General features: G+C 43.1%; 4 protein-coding genes across 7 annotated transcripts; 1 reads left to right on the top strand and 3 right to left on the bottom strand.

Annotated features, from left to right (window-relative positions):
• Nucleotides 1-95: 95 nt before the first annotated feature.
• Nucleotides 96-2,976, bottom strand: cdk20 (cyclin dependent kinase 20). Its single transcript, XM_085908432.1, has 9 exons — nt 2,627-2,976; nt 2,225-2,325; nt 2,041-2,154; nt 1,414-1,602; nt 1,089-1,210; nt 952-1,014; nt 596-719; nt 372-527; nt 96-290 (listed from the first exon to the last, which is right to left on the bottom strand). Exons 2-9 carry the CDS (start codon nt 2,297-2,299, stop codon nt 96-98), a joined length of 1,038 nt encoding a protein of 345 aa, XP_085764558.1. The 5' UTR covers nt 2,300-2,325; nt 2,627-2,976.
• Nucleotides 2,977-3,139: 163 nt separating this feature from the next.
• On the bottom strand, nt 3,140-11,576 carry cxxc1a (CXXC finger protein 1a). Of its 4 annotated transcripts, none has more exons than XM_085908375.1 (15): nt 9,818-11,576; nt 8,364-8,534; nt 7,621-7,739; nt 7,299-7,399; nt 7,073-7,188; nt 6,832-6,990; nt 6,340-6,540; nt 6,162-6,272; nt 5,694-5,929; nt 5,335-5,542; nt 5,041-5,151; nt 4,916-4,965; nt 4,668-4,764; nt 4,293-4,445; nt 3,140-3,619 (listed from the first exon to the last, which is right to left on the bottom strand). In XM_085908375.1, the coding sequence occupies exons 2-15, from the start codon at nt 8,364-8,366 to the stop codon at nt 3,473-3,475; spliced, it is 1,812 nt and encodes a 603-aa protein (XP_085764501.1). In that variant the 5' UTR covers nt 8,367-8,534; nt 9,818-11,576; the 3' UTR covers nt 3,140-3,472. The 4 variants fall into 4 exon arrangements, with proteins under 4 accessions (XP_085764501.1, XP_085764521.1, XP_085764511.1 ...); XM_085908395.1 differs by having other exon boundaries at nt 6,340-6,513; nt 9,818-11,572; XM_085908404.1 differs by lacking the exon at nt 3,140-3,619 and adding an exon at nt 3,641-3,994.
• On the top strand, nt 8,942-12,565 carry LOC147062277 (myoD family inhibitor). The gene is made up of 4 exons (XM_085908443.1): nt 8,942-8,996; nt 9,624-9,730; nt 9,834-10,049; nt 11,058-12,565. The coding sequence occupies exons 2-4, from the start codon at nt 9,625-9,627 to the stop codon at nt 11,321-11,323; spliced, it is 588 nt and encodes a 195-aa protein (XP_085764569.1). The 5' UTR covers nt 8,942-8,996; nt 9,624; the 3' UTR covers nt 11,324-12,565.
• Nucleotides 11,930-21,057, bottom strand: tfe3a (transcription factor binding to IGHM enhancer 3a). Its single transcript, XM_085908419.1, has 11 exons — nt 20,872-21,057; nt 18,295-18,393; nt 18,055-18,126; nt 17,805-17,970; nt 16,869-17,039; nt 16,392-16,490; nt 15,148-15,268; nt 14,372-14,428; nt 14,212-14,287; nt 13,986-14,133; nt 11,930-13,880 (listed from the first exon to the last, which is right to left on the bottom strand). Exons 1-11 carry the CDS (start codon nt 20,982-20,984, stop codon nt 13,554-13,556), a joined length of 1,449 nt encoding a protein of 482 aa, XP_085764545.1. The 5' UTR covers nt 20,985-21,057; the 3' UTR covers nt 11,930-13,553.
• Nucleotides 21,058-21,464: the final 407 nt, after the last annotated feature.

The following is a 21,464-nucleotide window of genomic DNA, read 5'->3' on the forward strand; positions in this document are numbered from 1 at the left end:
TTTTACAGAGAAGCTAACACTGCTATATCCAAGTTCTAATCACATATTGTATTTTCACATTACCTGAGGTTCTGTCATCCAAGTTGTTGGACCGATCACAGGCAAGTGGCGTGTCCTCGCAGCAGAGCGGGCTGAACCAAGCTATTTTTCAAGGGGAGGTTCACAGAGAAGTCGGCAGGTGCCGCCTGCAATCGCGGGTAGAGGTGGTTCCCGCCACCCCTCTGAGGGATGGGCAGCTCCGAGTGGTGGGCGGGAAGAGGTGGGCAGAAGAAGTACGGATGGAGGAGAGCCTGCGGGGTGACCGATCTGGAGTTAATTCATCTACTGTCTGTCAGATGACAGGCACACACGCTCAATTTCTTGTCTCATACCTGCTGGGCGGGGCATCGCCGCTTGGATGGGTAAACTAGGAAGTTGTAAAGCAGACTGATGGCATGGGGGGAGGAGTCAGGGACGATCTCCTCCAATGGGACGGCGGGATTCTCCTTGAAGGTGATTTTATTGTAATCTGGCAACTCTGCCATCTCCTGCAATGAAATGGAGCAATGTTTAGACGCTCGCTGCCTCAAACTCCTTATGTGTGTGTGAGTTTTACAGGCCAGGTGTCTTGAGTGGGGGTCCCGAGCACCCTGAGGACACAACACAGCTGCTCGATGTCATTCTCCCCGGGAAACAGAGGAGACGAGTTCAGCAACTCCCCAAAAATACAACCCACTGCCCTGCAACGCACATAAGCACAATCACTGGCGAGTTGGCGATGTCATTCAAACTTGCGACCAGAGTTAATTCACTCAATCAGACCTTGAGAGTAATTTGTATGGTTAGGCATCCAATTTTTATTCCCATTTAGATGAGGCCTCATCTCATTTTAAGACCTGCGATTTTATATGTTTTATCTTCAAATTTGTTATGTATAGTCCTTCTTATACATCACTAAGCATTTTTCCTTACCACAGGTCGACGCCCTCGTCATACTTTCTGGCCCCATACAGCAACTCAGGAGCACGATACCACCTGGACATACACACAATGTACATCCGATAATGTATTGAGGAAAAAAAAGGACTGAAGCTCAGAGAGGGTGCTACCTTGTAGCCACTTGATGGCTGTAGAGTCGATCCTCATGCTGACTGAGGAGGCGGGCCAGACCGAAATCAGCAATCTTCAGGTGTCCCGACGAGCTAATGAGGAGGTTGGCAGGCTTCAGATCCTGGCGACAGACAGGAAGTGTTTTATTGTGCAGGGTGGCGGCCACAGCAGGCCATTGATAGTGATGAGCGATTCATCCGTTTTTATCGATTGATTTGATTCGATTTTAACAACTAACTAAGCAAGAGAGAAACCATTAATTAAAGTCACTGATCGGACTTTGGGGAAACAAATCAGTCCCAATTGACCGTAGACGGTGCTCACCCGGTGCATGATGTTGTTGTTATGCAGGAAGGCCACGCCCTTCAACAGCATCAACATGTAACCTTTGACCTGCGCCGGGGTAAGAGGTTGCCGTGCATTGTGGATGACCTCAGAGAGGTCGGACAGCATGAAGTCAAAGACCAGGACAAAACCGGTGCCATGAGGGAAGACATCCTTCAGCCTCACCACCTGAGGAGTTGGAGCATAAAATATTTGACTGCCTCAGCCTCATTTTGGGCCACCTTTGGCTTTAAAAGCATTTCACTAGGATGTCCTCAATTATAATATTGATGAGCCTCATGTGAAGGTAGTTTGCTCCTCTTGAATAAATTACCTACTGAATCGTTGCTTAGTGTAACGGGTTTGTATTGCGCTCATGCTCAATGCATGATGTTGATACTTTAACATTCTGCTTATTGTACTTTGCTGCTATCTTGTGGTATCCACATTAAATTGCAATCCCACAATTACAATTTTGCTATACCCCAAATTTGGTATTTCAACATCTTGAAGTAACACGAAAGAGAGTTCTTGTATTTTTGGGTTGTGTGACCTGCAAAAGGTGGGCAGTGGTCCCATCTCTGGCTAAACTTGAGCCAAGAAAACCTCTGAGTGAATTTGACTCACATGCTGGTTATCCTCAATCTCTTGCAGAGCCTTGATCTCCCGCAGGGCCTGGTTGGGAATGGCATCCTCCAGCCGCCTGAGAGCCACCTTCTTCAAAGCCACCGTCTCTCCAGTCTGTTTGACATGTTTCTTTGTTTAATTAACATTCCAACAACTCTACAAAGTAACAGTCTTTTGTAGTCACCTCCACGTGTTTGGCCTTGAACACGATGCCATGAGCGCCTTCCCCGATGCGACCCAGAATGCTGTACTGCTCCATCACGTACCTACTGTTTTGTTGAATGACTGTATGAGAATACATAAAGGCTCTTAACTTATTGCTGAAGAGCATCTAGCTTCTTGACCTGTTGACCATGTTCCATTTGGACAGATGTAAGTTTGTGACTTCAACTAATAAATCAAATAAAAGATAAATAAGACTTATTTCATTTAATAGGTATTTTTGAATTCGAATGACAAGTTCATGAGTTGTATAAAAATACGTTTAAAGTTAAGTTACAGTGGATAGAACTTTCTGCCATCAAATGGTTAACTAATAGAATGCAATTATCCAAATTCGAAGCGTGTGCATTTTTGAAAAACTCACAATATGGCGCCTCAGAGGGACCACGGTTTCCAAGCCAACTACCAATTCCTTAAGCAGAGGTGGAAGCAAAATGTCATCACAAACAACCTTCAAGCGTCGCGTCTGGAAGGGCTCTCGTTGCCTCGGTAACCTGCCAGCTCGCTAAGCTAAACATGGTCGCTCGAAACGTAAGCTGTGAAATGAGATGTGAAACAATTGTCCACATTCTTCTTTTACAAACATCCGAGCAACTCACGTTTGTGTAAGGTCACATATCTTAGCCAGCCGAAATGGCTTCAAATAATGTGTCAGACCGACTTGTTTATCGACGATTCTGCAGAGCGCATTCATTCTTCTTCGTTATATTTTGGACATGCCCAATGAGTATCTAGTGATATTTTGCCACCTAGCGGACGGAAGTATGCCGCAACAAATTACAAGGGAGAGCAAATAATTAATACGTATCGCTCGATTTACAGATTTGAAGGTGTAGTTGAGAAGTTAAGCTGATAACATTCTCCTTCCAAATAAATCTTTTGCAATGTCTTGCTTTTTAATCGTATTCTCAATGATGTCTGTTTATGACAAAATAAAATCTTGGCTTGCTTAATTTCCCATTGAAATGAACCACATATTTTCCACCCCTTTTGCAGCCTTAACAAACCACATGCAGAACAACAAAGAAAGAAACAATAAAAGAATGAAAATATAAAAATATAAAAGTAATGCATTATCACACCAATATAAAACAACATTGTGGTAAAACGAAAGCATTTAAACCTTCCAAATTGTATTTGATGTACTTTAAAATGAACAATGTTCTGAGGAGTTCTTTGTAGTGTGCCGGCGATGACAAAAGCTGTGTCTCTAGCGGTCTTTGGCAGAGCGCAGGTCGGTGGTTACCGGGTCATGCTGGATAGTTTGATGGAGCATGAGAGCCAGCAAACCCGCACGGTTGGTCATGGCGGCCCGCAGGTTCCTCTCCTGCTCAAACAGCTCGTCCAGTTTGTACCACTGGCGACAAATAAATGGCGTAAGCAGAGGCGCTAAAGGTACTCACGCTCTGTACATACACTGTCCTAGTTCAGAACATCTGATTTGCAATCACAATAATACTGCATAAAAGAGGGAAAACCGCTTGAATGGAAGCCTATTCATTTATTTCATTTCGATGCAATCCCATGGGGGAGAAGCGCACTTGGCAACAGCTGAAGCTGAAATATTAAAGGATTGTTCAAACAGGACAGTAAGACCTCAGCATAACTTCATGGGGGCATCTCATTTTGATTAGGTTTTTCATTGAAGGGCAAATACTAAGCAGCTGTGGCCATCTCCCAAAGAATATTTCATTTTTGGCACAGTACTCCTGCACCTTCATCCATGGGATCACTATCAAAGGGAGGAAAGACAGAGAGAAACCCGGGGTTCAGTGAGAAAAACCTGTTCCCGGCTAGGTAAGGCTCATAGAGTCTACCTCCCTTTTTAAAATGTAAAACTCAAGAGTTTCCCTCATGTTTGTTTTACACCACTCATTTTCCCTTTTTTGCTAAATGTATGATCACATTTATACATTTATACTTTTTCAACCTCCCCGTCTGGCCCATAAAATTACACATAGGTGGTTTGAACACTTCAATCGTTTCCGCCATGAGTCACACCGAGAACCCTAATGAGGAGCTTTACATACCACTCGGACTCTCTCCAGGTCCACCTCGGCACGCCGGAGCTTCTCCCAGCAGTAGTGTTTGTTGCACTTTCTCTTGGAGACCCGACAGAACTCGCCGGTGGGTTCAAAGACGTCTTTGACTAGAGGACAGCCGCACACCTCATCTACTGCCACCTGGATGACACGCACAAACAGTAGCAGACAAAAAGCAAAACTCCTTTTGAATATTGTCATTGTTATTTACATTTTCCAAAGATTGATGGACTTTTGGGGAAAAATATATGAGCACATAAACCAATAAGCTTTTATCGCCCAGCCTTGATGCCATCCTAACGAACAGCCTGAGAACTACAAGTCTAGTCCCAGCCACTTGAAAGACAAAGAAGCAAAACAAACCTTTGGATCTCTGGAATGTTCCGGACATAACACCTGCAGTCGCTTGCAGTAGGTCTTGCTGTGAGGATTATAGACGTCGCAGAACAGACGCGTAGCTCTGTGCCAGACATGAAAAATGCCATATTAATTTTTACATTTGAACATGGCGAAAAGGTAAAAAAAAATTTGATTTTGCATAATTTGGCTTCTTAAAATGTGTGATAACTGAGACAGGCATGAGCATGTGGAAAGAAGGTGGTTGCGCTCACCCTTCAATCCGCGTAGGGTACATGGATCCAAAGGAAGTCTGACTTTCGTACTATTAGGACAAAGGTAAGTCATGGTCAGAGATGGTGAAATTGACAAAGTCGGAGACAGGCTGACCTTTACTGACCTTTGCGTAACACCTCTCCATGTGTCTAAGTGCTACCTTGGGGTTGACTGGATGGCTGCAGGACACGCAGAAAATTTGAAGGTCTGTGTCATCGCCATCGCCTTCGTTGGCCTTTGCACACACAAACAAGTGTGACAGCTTGTATTCATTCAAAAGCTTTTCCGTACCAAAAAGAACATTCTATTATTGGTCCACCACATTTTTTGCCCTTCTGAAATGTATACTTTTCCCACACAATTTCTACTAAATGGCTTTTTCTGTTTATATTTTATAAAAGAATAATATTTTGTGTACCTCTTCGTCATGTTGCACCTGGTTAAGTTTCGAGTTAGCAATGATGCCTTCCAGCTCGTGGAAGCGCTTTTCCATCAGAGTGAGGCGCAGCCTGGTGGCCTGCTGCTCCTTCCTGATTCGCTCCAACTGTCTCCGCCCCATCTCTTCGGCAACGCAGGGGCTTTGCTGCCATTGCTGGATTCTCTGAGGGACGATTTCATAGATGCGGCTGTGCACACCAAATGTCACGTTAGTGCTTCATGGTGACTCGTTGGAATGTAATGGCGTGGAAAGGGGTATACAGGTACTAGCATGTGTATGAGTGAGGTGGAACAAGTCACAAGTGTGTAACCCACAGGTGCATTTGAGGTGCGACTCACTTGGCCGCGAGCTTCATGCCACAATTGTCCGAGCAGTACTTGGAGGCGGTCCTTGCCGGTTGGACGCAGCCTGGCCCGAGACACTGGCGCAGAGTACTGCCGAGCTCCTTTGCGTCAGCCTCTCCTCCTCCTCCACCTCCTCCACCTCCTCCTCTTTCACTGTGTCGCACGCGTCCCCTGTGTCGCTGCTTTGCCTTGTGACGCCGCACCTCCTCTTTGGGAGCGGAGAGTGATTTCTGTGGACAAAGACATAATCAGTTACGAGCCATACCGGCGTGAATTCTTTGGACATGTAAGCAGTATTACATATATGCTACAGGTGTTCTATGTATATGCTAGATGTACGACAGACATTGAATGCGTGCTACAGGTATGAACATGTGCGCTACAAGTGTTACAAATACTTCATTCGTGTGTGCTAAGTGCATGTGCTACAAGTGGTGTTTTGTGTAGGACAACGGGACTCACCTTCTTCTCTGGTTTCTTCTCTCGTCTCTTCACGTGTTTCACCTTCACCGCCTTCTTTCTGAGTGACTCCTCCTCTTCCTCTTCCTCCTCCTCCTCTCCACTGTGCCACAGCTGCAACAGAAAGACTTGTCATTGGAAGCGCCAATAGAAACCGAGGGGCCCTGAATCATTCACTGACCAGGTCGCTGAATCCAGCAGCTTTGTACTGCTGGTAGAGCTCCATCTCACTTTCACTAAACACATCTTCCTCCTCGTCCTCCTCTGTAAGATCCCCGCCGTGTTTCCTGTGGCGGTCCCGTCGCCTCTTTGCATTGCGTCGATTCATCTCCTCTTCTTTGTTGCGAAGCATCTTCTGCTCCACACCAGGAACATGCCACATCTTATGCAAAAAACTCAATTTATTTCGCTCACCACAGACCCAAGGCTGCTACAGGTGTTGCATGTGTGCTAGCGCTGTGTGCTGCATGTGTTTTATGCTTGCTACTGGTGTGAATGCATGTGCTGCATGAGATACAGGTGTTCCATGAGTTGTTACATGTGTGCCACAGGTGTTACATGTCTGTCGCAAGTGTTACCCGTGTGCTACAGGTGTGAACATTTGTTGAACAGGTGTTAAATGTGTGCTACATATGACAACTGCAATCACCGGGTCAACGTTGGGAACACTCACCCGTGCACGGAACTGGCACTGTCTCAGTCGACACTTCTGGCGTATCTTGTTAGGTCCTCCAAACTTCTTCATGTCTTTGCAAAAATCGCAAGTGGCGCAGTCTTGTGTCCTCAAACAGGCCTCACACTCACCGCACATGCGAGCAGACCGTTTGATTTGCTAGATAAGAGGCGGGACAGAAAAAGCAATAATGAACTTTTTTCAGCGCCATGACGTGCTTTGTTCTTGCTTGCCGACCCACTTGTGAGCTACGCCTGCTGTCGCTCATGGACTGAAAGGGTGAGCTCCCATCCTCCTCGGTCTCAGACATCTTTGTCTTCTTCTGACGATACTTAATCTCCAGAGACGGGTCACCGTCTGAAATGGACAATAGTTAACATTCCACATGTACTCCTAACCACAATATTTGATGTGTGTCGTGTTATATTTGTGTTTTGGGATTGACAAAGTCCAAAAAGACAAGTCACCTCGACAAGATGGACAGAACCACACTCGGATGGCTTTGGCCGCTTTCTCGGACACGCCCACACAGCCACCATGGAACCACTCTGCACAGCCGTCGCAGCCACTGATTGGACGACAATGTTTTTGGTAGGCATACTGTACAGTGCTTATTAAATGTAATTGTGCACCTGCAATAAAGACAGCAGCGAGCATCATGTGTTGATTTATTCCACAGATACGGGTGCTACAGCTGATACATGTATGATATAGATGTTACATGTGTTCTGTAGGTGTTGATGTAATGCATGTGTGAATCATTTTTAGGGTGTAGATTGAGTGGATTACATCATGAAGCAGTTGATATCAGGTCTTCTGCAGACACAGTAGACGGGCCCCTTTGGCATTTTCACGGTAACATCCCCTTTATCATCCTCATCAGGATGAAGATCTGACGCTTCTCCCGCCTTAAAGACAGATACACAACTTCTTAGCACTTCTTAACAGTTTTTCTTAGCACGATTTTGGAAAACAACCTCTGATTAAATCAAATTAAAATTTATAAAGAATAAAGTTGCATACAGTAGTTACTGTATATGTATGTCCTCCTTCGGTGCAAAATAAAATACATTTTCCGTACAAAACAGTGGCCAACGAGTTGCTTCTTGATTATAATAGACAAAACCAGTTGAAAACACCTGTATTAGAGCAAAGGGAAAACCACCAACTTATTATTATTGATATGAATTATCCTGTAATTTGACTGGTTGACATCTTGGGCTTTGTGTGACACCTTAACTACAAAGAGTTTTACAGGCCTATTATTTTCTTCTTCTTAAAAAATGTCAGAGTTTTATGCTTTTATACAGATTGGTTGAATCGGTGCTCAATTATAAGAAGCCTGTATTTTCCACAAGTATCTGTACATACTTCAAGTTCTACTTTTGCAACCTCTGAGAAGATGGCAACAGAAGAACGAACGGACGAACAAACAATAACGTGCACGAAGAAGAATGAAGCCCCAAAACATACGAGTAGCGGCCGCCTATGCGTCGTAGTTTTTCATTCGACTTCTCCCTTACAAGACTCACCATTACTTGGTTAGAAGCAAAATGGTACGTTTTAGTCACCAAATTCCATCAGCAGTCTTCGCTTAGTCCGATTTCATCCTCCTTTCTTCACAGCATCAGTTGGTCGTAGCATCTTCGTCCGCGTTTTCTTCTTTTTTTCTTTTTGTTGCTGTAGCAGAGTGGCAGCGACATCTGCAGGTCACACAAATAAATACAACTAAAATGGGCTTTATGCACTCGTTTAAAACTGAAATCCTTCATATGTATATACAATTTTTGAATTATTTTTTAAACTGTTTTATTTCTGTTTTGAACAGTAGAACATTTGTCCCCGATCAAAAAAATATGTCAATATTTAATTATTAAAGAAAAGATATAGGTAGCATTATTAAAGTCACCCTTGAGTCCATCCCTGAATTACGCTGCCATGATTGTTTCTAATTGTGCAGTTCAATTGTCCACATTAACAAAACCATAATAGAAGCGTAATTTTTTCACCTCAACCGCATTTCGTGTGCACAACCAAGAGGTTGGTGAGGTGGGCGTTTACACCCGATACGCACGCACACGACCACCCATCCAAAGTTGATCCAGTGCCGGACACAAACGCGCACACGCCTTGAAAGAGGGCAAAGCAGCGTGCAGAGGCTGAAGGTTGGTTTTCAGGCAAATATATTGGACATCCTTTAACGAGCTAATTTAATTTACTCACCGCTTATTATTATTATTATGCATGGAGTTGTGTAGTGTTTTACAGTGCTTAAGACCTGCTAATTTAAAAGTTATCTGAACGTAAAAATAAAGAAGTGTTTATAAAGACAATACTATATAAAAGTTATTTTTGGAATATTTGCCAACAAATAGTAATTGAGAGTCTGGAGTGGCTGCATTTGTCAGAAATTAAACAAGTCTTTCCGTTCCTGCCTTTATCTATTTACTAATCCGAGTGAGTGCTTCTGAATTTTGCCATCACAATTGTGACACCGTAGTGGGGTTAATTAACAGAACAAACATGTGGTGGGTGAAACTTACATCATGTTAAAGCCAAAAGGTAAGCAGAGCTGCAATGTTAAGATAGCACAGTGTTACCAGCATTTCTTTCTGATATTAAACATTTTCGAAAAGGTGAACGTTCTGGAGTTACACTGTCCAACAGACGGCGGTATAAAGTTTTCACATTGAGTAATTTCTCCTGACTTTCTGATTGTCTTATTCAGTTTAGTAAAATGAATCTTGCTAAAACTAATCAATTCAGCGTATTCTTTGTCTCTCATTGGCCAGGATGGACGTGATGACGTCGCACTGCGACGCTACTGTGGATTCCGACCAGTCAGGGTGCATCTCCAGCCAGCCGACAGCCTGCAAACCATCCCTGCTCCAATGTGCAGGTGAGGTGACCGCAGACATGTAGCAACAAATGCATATGAAGAATAGTTAACAACGCTAAGGTCATCTTACTAACTCATTGACTTCACCTCTCAACACGTGCAGGCCAGGATGGCTCTCTGGAAACTCATACGGAAGTGGATGTCCAAATAAATATGCCCCACTGTGATGTCATCAACAATGTCAATTTAGGAGTAGCCAAATTGCCACGGGCTACTCCCCCACCTTTGGCTCCCACCAATCAGAAACATCTCTCCTCCAGTAAAAGCCACAGCTCCTACAAAACAAATAGCACTCTCATCGAAGAAACGGCAAGAGACGGTGAGTGTTATAGCATCCATCTACCTGTCCGTCCAAATCACAGACTTTGGGCAGTAGGCAGGCGGGGTACAACAATCACACATACAATTAACCATTCACACTCAAAATTACACCTAAACATAATTTAGTTCAGTTCACCTATCAGCTTGTTAGCACGCCTGCCTCACAGTTCAGCGGTTGCAGGTTCAATTCCAACTCCGACCCTCCCTGTGTAGAGTTTTCATGTTCTCCCCGTGCCTGGGTTTCCCCAGGTACTCCGGTTTCCTCCCACATCGCAAAAACCTGCTTCGTAGGCCGATTAAGCACTCCAAATTTCCCATTGGCATGTCGCAAATACAATTGCTTGTTCGTCACTGTGTGCCCTGCGATTGGCTGACAACCCGTTCAGGGTGTTCCCCGTCTACTGCCAAATGACTGCTGGGATAGGCTCCAGCACACCCGTGACCCCTGTGGGGATAAGTAGTACAGATGGATGGATGGAGTTCCCCTATCATGCATGTTTTTGGAATGTGGGAGGATGAAATCCACGCAGGCACGGGGAGAACATGTAACCTAAACACAGGAAGGTTGGAGCCCAAAATCAAACCCATGACCTCTGAGAGGCAGGCGTGTTAACCAGTCGACCACCATGCCGCTGAGTGCTTTAAATAAAAATTATTCATTATTAAAAGTCTTTTTTTTTCATGTAGAAATATGGTAGCTCCTATGACTAATATAAAGAGAAAAAGCTGGCAGTGAGAATATGTATAATTGAATTTTCTATTTTTTTTTTTTACCCGCTATATCCTCATTTCAAGAATTAACAAAATGATATTTAATACTAATGACAACAATGGATGTTAGTCAAAAATGTGTGTTTTCTACATTATTGGGGGATGTAACTGACAGGAAGTTGAAAGATCAACACACACCCATTTATCAGCGGGACACCTTCAACATGAACCTTATCTCTGCCGGACGGGCATGGGTGCACATGAAAACACACATTGACTGCATACTCCTCCACAGACTGTTGCGTCCACTGCCTGCTGGCCTGTCTCTTCTGCGACTTTCAATCCATGTGTGGGGCAATGGAGAAGTGCATGACTTGCGGAGGGGGCCTGTCCGGCTGCAGCGGATTCATTGACACCTGCTTTTGGTGCTGCTGCTGCTGCTGTTGCTGGGACAAGGCTTGTGTGGAACCGTTGGATTGTGGAATACTGGAGGAGTGCTGCAGCTCGGCAGACTGTTTGGAGATGTGTTTGGAGTGTTGCGCCATATGTTTCCCTTCTTAGACTGACCAATTAGAAGCCTCAAAGAGATGTCACTCCCAAATTTCACAATGGAGTCTTGTTTCCTCAATGTTTGACATTGGGAACACTTTGAGTCTGTAAGTCATGTGACATCTCCTAACAGAGACTACAGAACAATTCATTAAGTAGCAATTACACACACTTATCCACCTGTCAAACGTGTGACTAATTGTGCAAGTTTTGCAGAATCCCAAGTCAATTCAGCGTGATTGACATCTCAGGAGGAACGAGCCGGCCTGAACAGGGAAGTGTGACTGTGGTTGTCCATTTATGAAACATCCAAACAGGAAACAGGAAAGTAACTGAAAAGACAACGTGAGCTGATGGAGCTAACCTTTGACCCAGGACAGCCAACATCAAAGACTTGCGCGCATATTCATGCACAAGCATGTTCTTGTGGTGAATTTACCTCGTTATTGCGAAATCTAGAGAAAAGATCTAAAACCATTTTAAATTATGTAACCTCTGTGGGTCTAAAATTTCTTGTTTTTCTCCTATTTTTTTCCCCCAATTCATGGCATGTCGTAGATCCACACAAGGAACTATGAGTGTATTTCACGGGCTTCAATGAGTCGAAAAAAAAAAGACTAGTTTTCTCATTTTATTTCTATATAAAGTTTCTATATATAGACATGATACAATGCTACAAGATTGTAAACAACAATAAAGACGACTCCCTTTATGATCCAGACAGCAAAGCGTCTGTTGCTCGAGTAAGCAGATCATTTTCAGTATTAAAAAGAAAACAACAAACAAAAAATATTCACAAATCGTTCTAACCGCTCAACGGGGCAATGCTAATGGACCTGTTTGTTAGCAGCTGGATAGCATTAGCACATGCTAACACGGGTTTCTCTCTGGCAACTAACTGCTGATGGTTGCCTACTATAATGAGCAGAGTACACACCTAAAATGTGACAACACAAATGTGGGCATTTGGTCCTCAAAACGCTTGTACCATCGACAGAATGGTAAAGAAAAACAAAACAAATCAACTGAGTAACACAAGAACTATTTGGAGTTGCATTCTCAGATTGGCTACATTCTTGGACTGAGTGCCTGTCAATCAGAAAATTTAACACGTCCAACATTCATTTTCACATATGCCCACGGAAGTCCACTAATTAGAAAATTATTTTAAAAAATTATATATCCAATTTTATATATATATATATATAAAAAAAACATTTTTCAATTTCATATGGCACTGACCTCCAAGTAGGATCTGATAAGTGAGACAAAGAGAGAGACCGAGCGAGAGATGATGGCGTGGTTACCATGGTAACCAAGGAGAAAAAGTATAGATGCAAAGTTGATAGAATGACAAGATTATTGTGGAGACAGCGGGTGATAGCATGGCGATCATGGTGACAAGAGGGTGATGACATGGTTACCAAGTTGAAAGAGAGCAAGAATAGCATGATTACCATGGCGGCAGAGTGAGTGTGTTGTTAGGACCAGTACAAGTGATAATATCATTACCAAGGGCACAGAGTGGTAATGACATGGTTACCGTGGTGATCAAAATTTATAGTATGGTTATCATGATGACAGAGGTTGGTGTGGTTACCATGATGACAAGGGGTTGATGTGGTTACCATGGTTATAGATCCGTGGTTCTTAACCTGGGTTCGATTGAACCCTAGGTGTTCGGCGAGTTGGTCTAAGGGGTTGAGCAGAGCCTCCACTGCGGAGGTCCAAACACACCTGAATGTCGTGTAAATTCGTGATGACACATATCTGAACTGGTCTCGCAAAGGCAACAGCAGAAGTCTCACTGATTTGCAGGTATGTAATTTGAGTTCATGCATTGTGTTGGTTTTGTTCTTTGAACAAACTGTCGTACATGCACGGCTTACTTTGTGCACCGGTAAAAAGCATCTATGTCTTGAATTTGAAAAAAAATTACTATACGCATATGAAACTGGTGGGGTTTGGTACTTTCAACAAGGTTAAGAACCACTATTGTAGTGATGGCATGGTTACCATGGTGACAGGTGGACTGTCGTGTTACCATGGTGAAAAATGTGTGGTGACATGTTTGCATGGTGAGAGAAGGGATGGCTTGCTTACTTTGGTGGCAGAGGAGACTGATGTGGTTACCATGGTGATAGAGAATGCTGTGGTTACCATGACGTATGGGAGATGATGAGGTTACAAATACCATGTAAGAGGGATGCTGGCATGGTTACCACGGTGTCAGATGAAATGGTCAGAGGTCATCGTCCATGCTGCTTCCCCTGCTGCTGCAACGAGATGCCCCACATGACAACATGGGGTCGGCACCGGCCGCAGGTGACATAAGACCGCCATCCTCCATCAAGATGTCTCCAAAGTCATCCAGCGTTGCCAGCCCCGCATCGTTCATCAAGTCAGAGGAGAAAGTGTCATCGCCACTCCCCTTCAGCTCGTTCAACTCTGCCAAGCTCAGCGTGTCCGACAATGGCGTCACAGAAGACAGGAAGGCCTGCGGGTCGGTCGGGGTGCCATCACCACAGGAAAAAGGAACACCGTGGAGGCTTGCCTGAAGCTCCAACTCCTGAAAATAAGGAAATTGTGAAAGGTTAGGGTTAGGCACAGATGACATGGTGTTTAAATAGGTTGGTAGGGGAAAGTTTGTGATTGACAAGTGAGTGCCACTGACCTGTATGCGCAGCATCAGAGTTCTGTTGGTGTGTTCCAGTCTCTTGTGTCTTTCTTCCATGTCACGTGCTCGTTGTTGTTCCTTCTGAAGTCTTCGGATGTAATCCACCGAAGCCTTCAGGATGCTTCCTTTGTTCCACCTGGCGTCCCTGTCCAATCACAAGGCCTCGTTAGCACTCAAGTCTTAATGAACGATGACCAACGAGAGGGTGGACGTGATTACTGACGGGTCGGGGGTCTTGGGAACGAGCGCACCCAATTCTTTGATGCGGTCGTTGATGTTGAAGCGTCGTCGTCTCTCAACTGAAAAACAAAGAGCAGCTCTGATTATCCGGTTCACGTGGTTTAGGTTGTCAATGACATGTATGGTTTAAATTAGGAACTCACTCAGGTTGTGATTGTCTTTCTTCTGTCGTTCCTTCATCAGCGCTTTCGTCTCGCCATCTGAAAAGCCATCATGTTCATATAAAAATCGTGTTGTTCATTTTCTTTTTCAAACAAAGAAAATGTTTTACAAAGTACATATATTTTCTACTTGTATTATTTCCTTATGAGAAGTGATTTGTTGCACTTTGGAGAGTGAGCTGTTATGTTACGGTTCACTGAACAGGAAGTAAGAAGTGATGACAATTTCAAAATTGAGCCGAAGGATGTACGAAGTTGTGCTGACTTATCAAAGCGAATAAGAACACAGCCTTCCTCTGTACGAGTCGAGCAATGGGGAGGATCTTAACATGACCAATCAGCTGCAGACTCTCAAACATTAGAAATGGCCAAATGTTGGAGGACTGTAGCCTCAAATGGCCTGCTCTGTATGTAGTACTTGCCAATTTACAGTCAAAGAACTCGGCAATTCACTTACTCTGAATAATAGATTAAATACAAGTAATCATAGAAAAAAATTGTGAAATACGATAAAAAGTTGGTGAATTTAACATATTGCTTGATTGCTGTAAATACAAATTTCATACAAGATGGATATGAAACCATATTGTATTACAAAAAGGTTGAATTAATTAAAATACAATACAAAACCAGTGAGACAATTTTATAATTGTTCTATATTTCATTACTGAATGGCATGTGTCGTTTGAAAACCCGAACGGGTTAGGGTTGTTATATTAGGGTTGTAACAATGGAAACACCAAAGCGCAGCAACCCACTGTTCAGCTCTCTCTTGACGGTGAGCAGGTCAGCTGGGCAGCTATTGCTTATTGTGACGGGCGTGACCTTCCCGCCGCTCTCCTCAAAGATGTCTGGCATGTTTCCCGCCGCCGCCGGCAGCTAGAGCAACCAATCAAAGCACAAAATCAAATACCAACAGATGACGCCGCTCAGGTGGGTACCGTGACTTCTGTTGAGTGTCTACTAACAAGAAAATTAAGTCGAACAGCAGACAGGGCAGAACAACTTGTAGAGTGGCGAGAAGGAAAATTCTCAGTGGGACACATATTAAATAGATCACATGATATGCTCAAATGCAAATACTCCCAACCACTACTTTGACACCTCAGTCAATCGTTTTTATACATTACAATCAGTAGGTAATACTAGTAACACCGTTTGCTAATGCTAACGTGCCAACATTACTGTTCTGTTTAGCTTTTGGCTTGTGCTTGAAAGTGTTTTTTTTACTCTGGAACTGCCAACAGATTTGCTGCCAAGTAAATGCCTGGGAAATTATGGAAATTACCTCCACTGTTGAGTGACAGTGTGGCAGACTTGCAGCAGAGCACGCTTCAGACACATTTACAGAAATAGACAGGTAACAGGAACTCCAAACATAAAAAAAAAAAAGACAGCTTTCATAATATGTGCCATTCAAATCACATGCGATGCTAGATGCTATTTAAAGAAAATCAACAGCAAACAGCAAAGTAACTTCATGTTTGAAATAATAAACTTCTGCCTCTTTGTTTTGTGTGTGAAAGTTACAAAAATCCCTACTAAGATGAAACAATTCAAAAGAGCTTGTCTCCTTGTTGTAACATTTAAGTACAAAAACATTACCTCTGCTTTATGTCTCCTCTTATCATGTTCCTGCAGGAAAACTAAAATCCTCATCGCGTAACACCAACAAAGGCACGCAGACACACACACAGACACACATGCAAATCAGTCAAACTGCTCCAGTCTCTTTCTCTTCAGCGACTGTTAAAAAATGAGGAAACGACCCTTAAGAAAAGGAGCCCAAAACGTCCCACAGCAGCCTTTTTAGCAGATGCACACATGCACAAACACGCACAAGTGCCCAGGAAGAGGAAGGAGTCAGATCTGTGTAAGCAGCAGAGGCAGCATACCATACAGGCAAGAAAACGCCACCTAATCATTTTTTTTTGTTTTGTTTGTTTCACCCTCGGAGTCACACACACACGCACGCACGCACGCACAGGGCGCTCGGCATTACCGTTGTGGCAACCTGCTGCCGCGAGTCGAGTAGCGTCAGGAAGTCGTCACTGAGGCTGGACTCCAAACTGATGATGTCATCAATGACGGTCTCCTCCATCTTAAAGAATCCATCAAAAAGGAATTTGACCCTTTAGTGTTGAATGACACAGTGTGGACGTGGATTTCTCAGACAAATGACTGATAAAAGTTGGACATGAAAAACACACACATCCTCTTTTTATCCACATGCTATTAGCCAACACAGATATATTTTCATAGACTGGCACCCTTGCAGAAAATAAAAAAGGTTGTGAAAATATAAGCAGTGAAAAGTGCTGATTAATTGTAAAGGGAATAAATATGGACTCTCGAAGTGGGTCGGCATTTGAATATTCAACTGGTCCATGGTTTTCGAGAACCAGCCATTACTTATTTGAACATTTGGTAAATTGTGACAATGTCATGTGGACCTAAATTGACGCTCCATCTGCATTACCTCCACTTTTGGGCTGCTGACAGCATGCCGGCTGTTGAGGGAGGAGCCCGATGACGGTCCAGAAGCGTTGCGGCTAGCAGGTCTGACGGCAGAGGAAAGGTACTGGCGTACCTGTTGCTTCTGGGCCTGCTGGATGTGGTACCGCGTAGGGTTTTCCAAGTGGGTTTGCACCTGAGGGATGCCAGGATGTCAGCATGCTGTACAAGTGCTAATACATAGAAGTAACACGTTCTTTTATGGTCATGATACAGTATTTGTTTTGTCTTAAGTCGTCTTTATTGTTTCAAAGACAAAGGTGCAGTGTAACCTTGCATGTTGCCTTTCAAGATTTTCTTATTTGATGTAAAACAAAACAATCATTGAATCTAAATATAACAACATTCTGGGTTCTTAGCAAACCTCTTTTTAGTCACATAAAGTTGAGCTGAGAGCTCCCAACGGGGAACCAGTTCTTTCTTAGAATTTGGAGGAACGAGCTTCAGGACAAAGAGCAACGAAACACGAATCCTGAATCTCATACCATGTCTATGAAAAAAAAAAAACACAAAGTTCTTGAATCTTTTATACAGGGAGAAGCTAGATGACATGGATGAAGTGGCTAACTGCCACTTGCCTTCTTCAATGCGTCAGTTTGTGGTAAAACGTTAGCGTGGTAAGCTAGTAGGTGTCACACTCACCCCGTGTTGGTGTGTTTGTTGCATAAGCTATTGGTACTCATGGAAGCTTAAGGTTGAAAGGAAGTACCTTGCTGCTTGAACAGTTAAGTTTTGTTCTGAAGAGTCTAAAGTGACGTGACTTCCCTTTGTCTCCTCACCATTAACAGTATCGCTCCGCTTGAAAGGCAAGTTGTTAAAGAAGTCATGTGCTTCAAGTCGAGTCAAGCCTTTCATAGTAAAATAAAAAGCCAGTCCTAAGTCCCCAACCTCTGACTCGTACCTTGAGCACCTCTACTGGAACCTGAGCTGGAGGTGCGCAGGGGGAAGCACTGACGCAGACGGGGGACGACACCGAGCCGGCGGGCAACCGCAGAAGCTGCTGCTGTGCTTCTTTTTGTTCCTCCTCAAGAGCCTGTTGACGCATCAGATCCTGACGCAACAGGACCCTGCGGGTCAGAGCAGCGTTAGTATTGGACCTCAGCGACCATGACTGGGCCGTTATTGGGTTAGGAGAGAAGCCGGACGCTTACCTGGAGGACATGGCCACCGGCACAGATGAAGAGGATGACAAGGAGGAGGAAGCGGAGGCATTGGCTATAGTGCTGAGGAGACATCAAGAGACACAAATGTCTTATTTTTTTTATGTACACTACATCGTAATTGAATCATTACTTTATCACAGTTCATGATAAAGTTTGTCAATAATAAAAATGTTACAATGGCTGAAAATAATATACACTGTGCAAAGACACAGGTGCTGGTGGTATTACCTGGTGCGGATGGGCTGACTCTTGATCTGGTAGAAGGTGTCGCAGTCTGATGGCAGCAGGGTATCCACCTCAATGTCGGCGACGATGCCAGACTCCACTCTGAGCAAGCAGACACAACTGACCAATCAGAGGCCTCCTGGTTCATGCCAAAAAACCACCCGTTTCATTCTCCTTTTAAAATTATATTATTTACAGTTCATTATCCAAACATTTAATAAAGTACATTTAAAAAGACATTTGTAGGTAAAGGTGCTCTTTTTCTGAGCCATTTTATTATTTAAAAAAAACAAAACAACTTTATAACCTGACTTACAATACATAATTTAATCAATCATTTTTAGAAAAAATAGACCCCAAGCAGTTTAGATTTTTTTTTATCGGTGTTGAATTCCTTGCACAACTTATGTTGCTCACCTAAACTTTACTTGTAAAAATTACAATTGCTTTTTTTTTTTCTTCTTGTTTTAGTTTTCTTGCTTTGTCTATCAAATGACCTTTTCAACAAATATCATTATATATGTATTTATTTCAGGATACAAAGGCATGATTTAGATTTTTGTGTAGTAAATAATGAGACCGGTGTTTCTTCAGTACGACTATGGTCTAGTCTACGTGTAAGAATGCCTGCTGTCTTGAATAAGTGTTTTTTTTTTCCATCCTCTTCCTCATTCCTGACCCCCACCCCCCTACCCCCCAAAAATCTGTGTGCGTTTCAGCTGAGTCACTTCCTACATCTCACCACAAAGACCCCCTCCTCCTCCTCTCTGCCCTCCAAAATTTCCATGGAACAAACATAGCTGTGTCGGGACAGTAGGAAATCATGAGAAAGGTCTTGTAATTTTCCTTTCAGACACGGTGTTTCGGTCTTTTGAAAGAAGGTTTTGGGGTTATTTGCTGTGCTGCAATAGTTTTTGGGTCATTAAAAAGAATGTATTGCCTGTGTGGCACCTAGAAAGAGTTGGCAGGTCAACATTCAATTGGCAGCATGCAGTTAAAAACAAAAATACTTTGCACATTCCAAAAAAAATTGCACACATTTTTAAACATTCGGCACGGACACAAAATGTTGACATTAAGGGGAAAAGGTTAGCATGAAATGATCATGGTGAATATTAACTTAATACTTATTTCCAATTATTTTTTGTCTTCTACAGTAAAGATGATTGATGATGTATAAGAATAGGTTCAGCAAATTACTATATTGATTATATAGTAAAATTGAGGTAAAGTATAAGAAAAGGGAGTAAGTAATGATCACTTCCCACTTTATTTTCACTTCCCTTTTGGGTTATATAATTAAACTTTATATTTTGTATTTGTTCATTATTAGTATTATAGTATTTGTTCAAAAATAAAGTTTGTTAACTATCTGTGTCTGTGCAGACGACGATTATATGCACACAATACAGCCCTGCGTTTCTGTGGTGCTTAGAACAAGAGGGGTGTTGTGTATTGGCTTCTTTTTGTGACGTTATGTATACTTTGTCAGAAGAGTGACGGGTGGGGGGGGACCTAACTGGACTTGAGAAATCAGTAATATTTATGTGCAAAGTTCACAATGACATTGTAACTTCATCCTTGATGTTACAGAAGAGTTGAGTTGAGATTTCATTTGTTGAAAAATAAAGATGATATTAACCAAAAATGGAGATCTTTAAAATGCACGGTATCTGCCCCTGACTCACCATCTAATAAGACTGGCATGCAGAATCAGAACAAATACTGATTACATAAAGTGGAATAAGTTTCTATCGCGACTGCGTTATGCTAGCAAGATCACCGCGGCTAAGGTGGCTTCTGACTCTTTGTGACTATATCAATTGCACTTTTCAGAATCAAATGAATGAATGAATGAATGAATGAATGAATGAATGAATGAATGAATGAATGAATGAATGAATGAAACAAAATGGCCATGTTTACGAATCTCTTCCTTGGCCAGAGACTGGGCCAATGGGCCCTGGGGGGGAAGAACACCAAGCACCCTCGGGGTTAGTCAGTCATTTCTATTCGCCTTTTTGTTTTTTACATTTAAGTATTTATGATTGCAGTTAAGTCCAAACAGAGAGTAGTTATGACCCTGTCGTTATGAAAGTATTATTGTACTGTCACTTTGCAATAACATCACCCATTTAAATTCCAGGGGGTTCTTTTGGAACATGAACTCCATCCATGAGTGAAATTAAAGATTTAAACATAACTTAATGCTAGTCCAGTTAACCAGTTTTAAATTGCCTGATATTTCATTTTCAACACTTATTTTTGCACCAAACTGCTGATATGATTCTGTTATTTTGCCATTACAGCACACAGTGTACTTTATTCTTTTTTTTGGTATGCTAATCTTAAATATGTCCACACCTGAACCAATTTCAAGTTAACATTGTCCTGAGCCAGACCGGAATAGAATAAAAACCCCAGTGTTGAGGTTATTTCACCTTTGATACTTGACTTCGGCGCCGAAATGATAACGACAGACATCGTTTGTATTTTAAATAAGGTCTGACAATCAATAAGACTTCCGGGTGTGCCTGAGTAGATAAAGTAAAGCTAACGGAACAAATAACGGTGACCCACCGAAGCACGTTGAGACTTTCAGCCGAGTCCAGGATGACAAACACGGTCTGCGGCTCGAGCGCACTTCGGCCCTGACCGCCGATCAATTCCCGGTCTGGACTGACGGAGGACATTTTTCCTGCGGTACCAATTTACGGCGCTTCCTTGCCAGACCGAAATAAACAGAGGCTGATTTCCCAGCAGCCACCGCACCCCACCCCCCTAGTTTTTCTAGTTTCTCCTCTCGAGGGTTGGACAACAGGAAAGGCCAATCGTTTTATAACCAATAGCATTAGAAGCTCAAACCCCAAGAGCCAATCAGATGCCACTCTGCCAGCTCCCCTCGTCCTGCGTGGCGGCCATCTTGTTTGTTTTCCTTCGTCGTGTGGATCGAATGGGCGTTTTGGGGAAAATCCGATGTGACGTCAGACCAATCGGCTGACCTACATAGACAGCTCAATTGACCAATCAACAAGTCGAACTGCGCTTGGTGGTGGGGCAAGGCGGAGCGGGGGGTTGTGTTTCACGTGTTTGTTTTTCTAATTGGATTAAATAAATACTTTTAAAGACGCCACTGTGGCACCATAGAGTGACGTCAGCCAGAGATTCATGTT

This window comes from Syngnathus leptorhynchus, chromosome 1, assembly GCF_054491065.1.
Source record: "Syngnathus leptorhynchus isolate UIUO chromosome 1, UIUO_Slep, whole genome shotgun sequence".
Classification (NCBI taxonomy): domain Eukaryota; kingdom Metazoa; phylum Chordata; class Actinopteri; order Syngnathiformes; family Syngnathidae; genus Syngnathus; species Syngnathus leptorhynchus.

Coding starts and splice junctions, on each gene's coding strand:
- cdk20 (XM_085908432.1), bottom strand. CDS start 2,299: ATGGAGCAGTACAGCATTCTGGGTCGCATCGGGGAAGGCGCTCATGGC. Junction 720..951: donor GACGAGGGCGTCGACCTGTG/GTAAGGAAAAAT, acceptor TGTGCGTTGCAG/GGCAGTGGGTTGTATTTTTG. Junction 291..371: donor GGCGATGCCCCGCCCAGCAG/GTATGAGACAAG, acceptor GTCACCCCGCAG/GCTCTCCTCCATCCGTACTT.
- cxxc1a (XM_085908375.1), bottom strand. Junction 6,541..6,831: donor AGTGCCAGTTCCGTGCACGG/GTGAGTGTTCCC, acceptor TTTTTGCATAAG/ATGTGGCATGTTCCTGGTGT. Junction 4,765..4,915: donor TACCCTACGCGGATTGAAGG/GTGAGCGCAACC, acceptor TGTCTGGCACAG/AGCTACGCGTCTGTTCTGCG.
- LOC147062277 (XM_085908443.1), top strand. CDS start 9,625: ATGGACGTGATGACGTCGCACTGCGACGCTACTGTGGATTCCGACCAG. Junction 9,731..9,833: donor ATCCCTGCTCCAATGTGCAG/GTGAGGTGACCG, acceptor CAACACGTGCAG/GCCAGGATGGCTCTCTGGAA. Junction 10,050..11,057: donor CGAAGAAACGGCAAGAGACG/GTGAGTGTTATA, acceptor ACTCCTCCACAG/ACTGTTGCGTCCACTGCCTG.
- tfe3a (XM_085908419.1), bottom strand. CDS start 20,984: ATGTCCTCCGTCAGTCCAGACCGGGAATTGATCGGCGGTCAGGGCCGA. Junction 18,127..18,294: donor AGTCAGCCCATCCGCACCAG/GTAATACCACCA, acceptor ATGTCTCCTCAG/CACTATAGCCAATGCCTCCG. Junction 17,971..18,054: donor CCGGTGGCCATGTCCTCCAG/GTAAGCGTCCGG, acceptor TCTGACCCGCAG/GGTCCTGTTGCGTCAGGATC.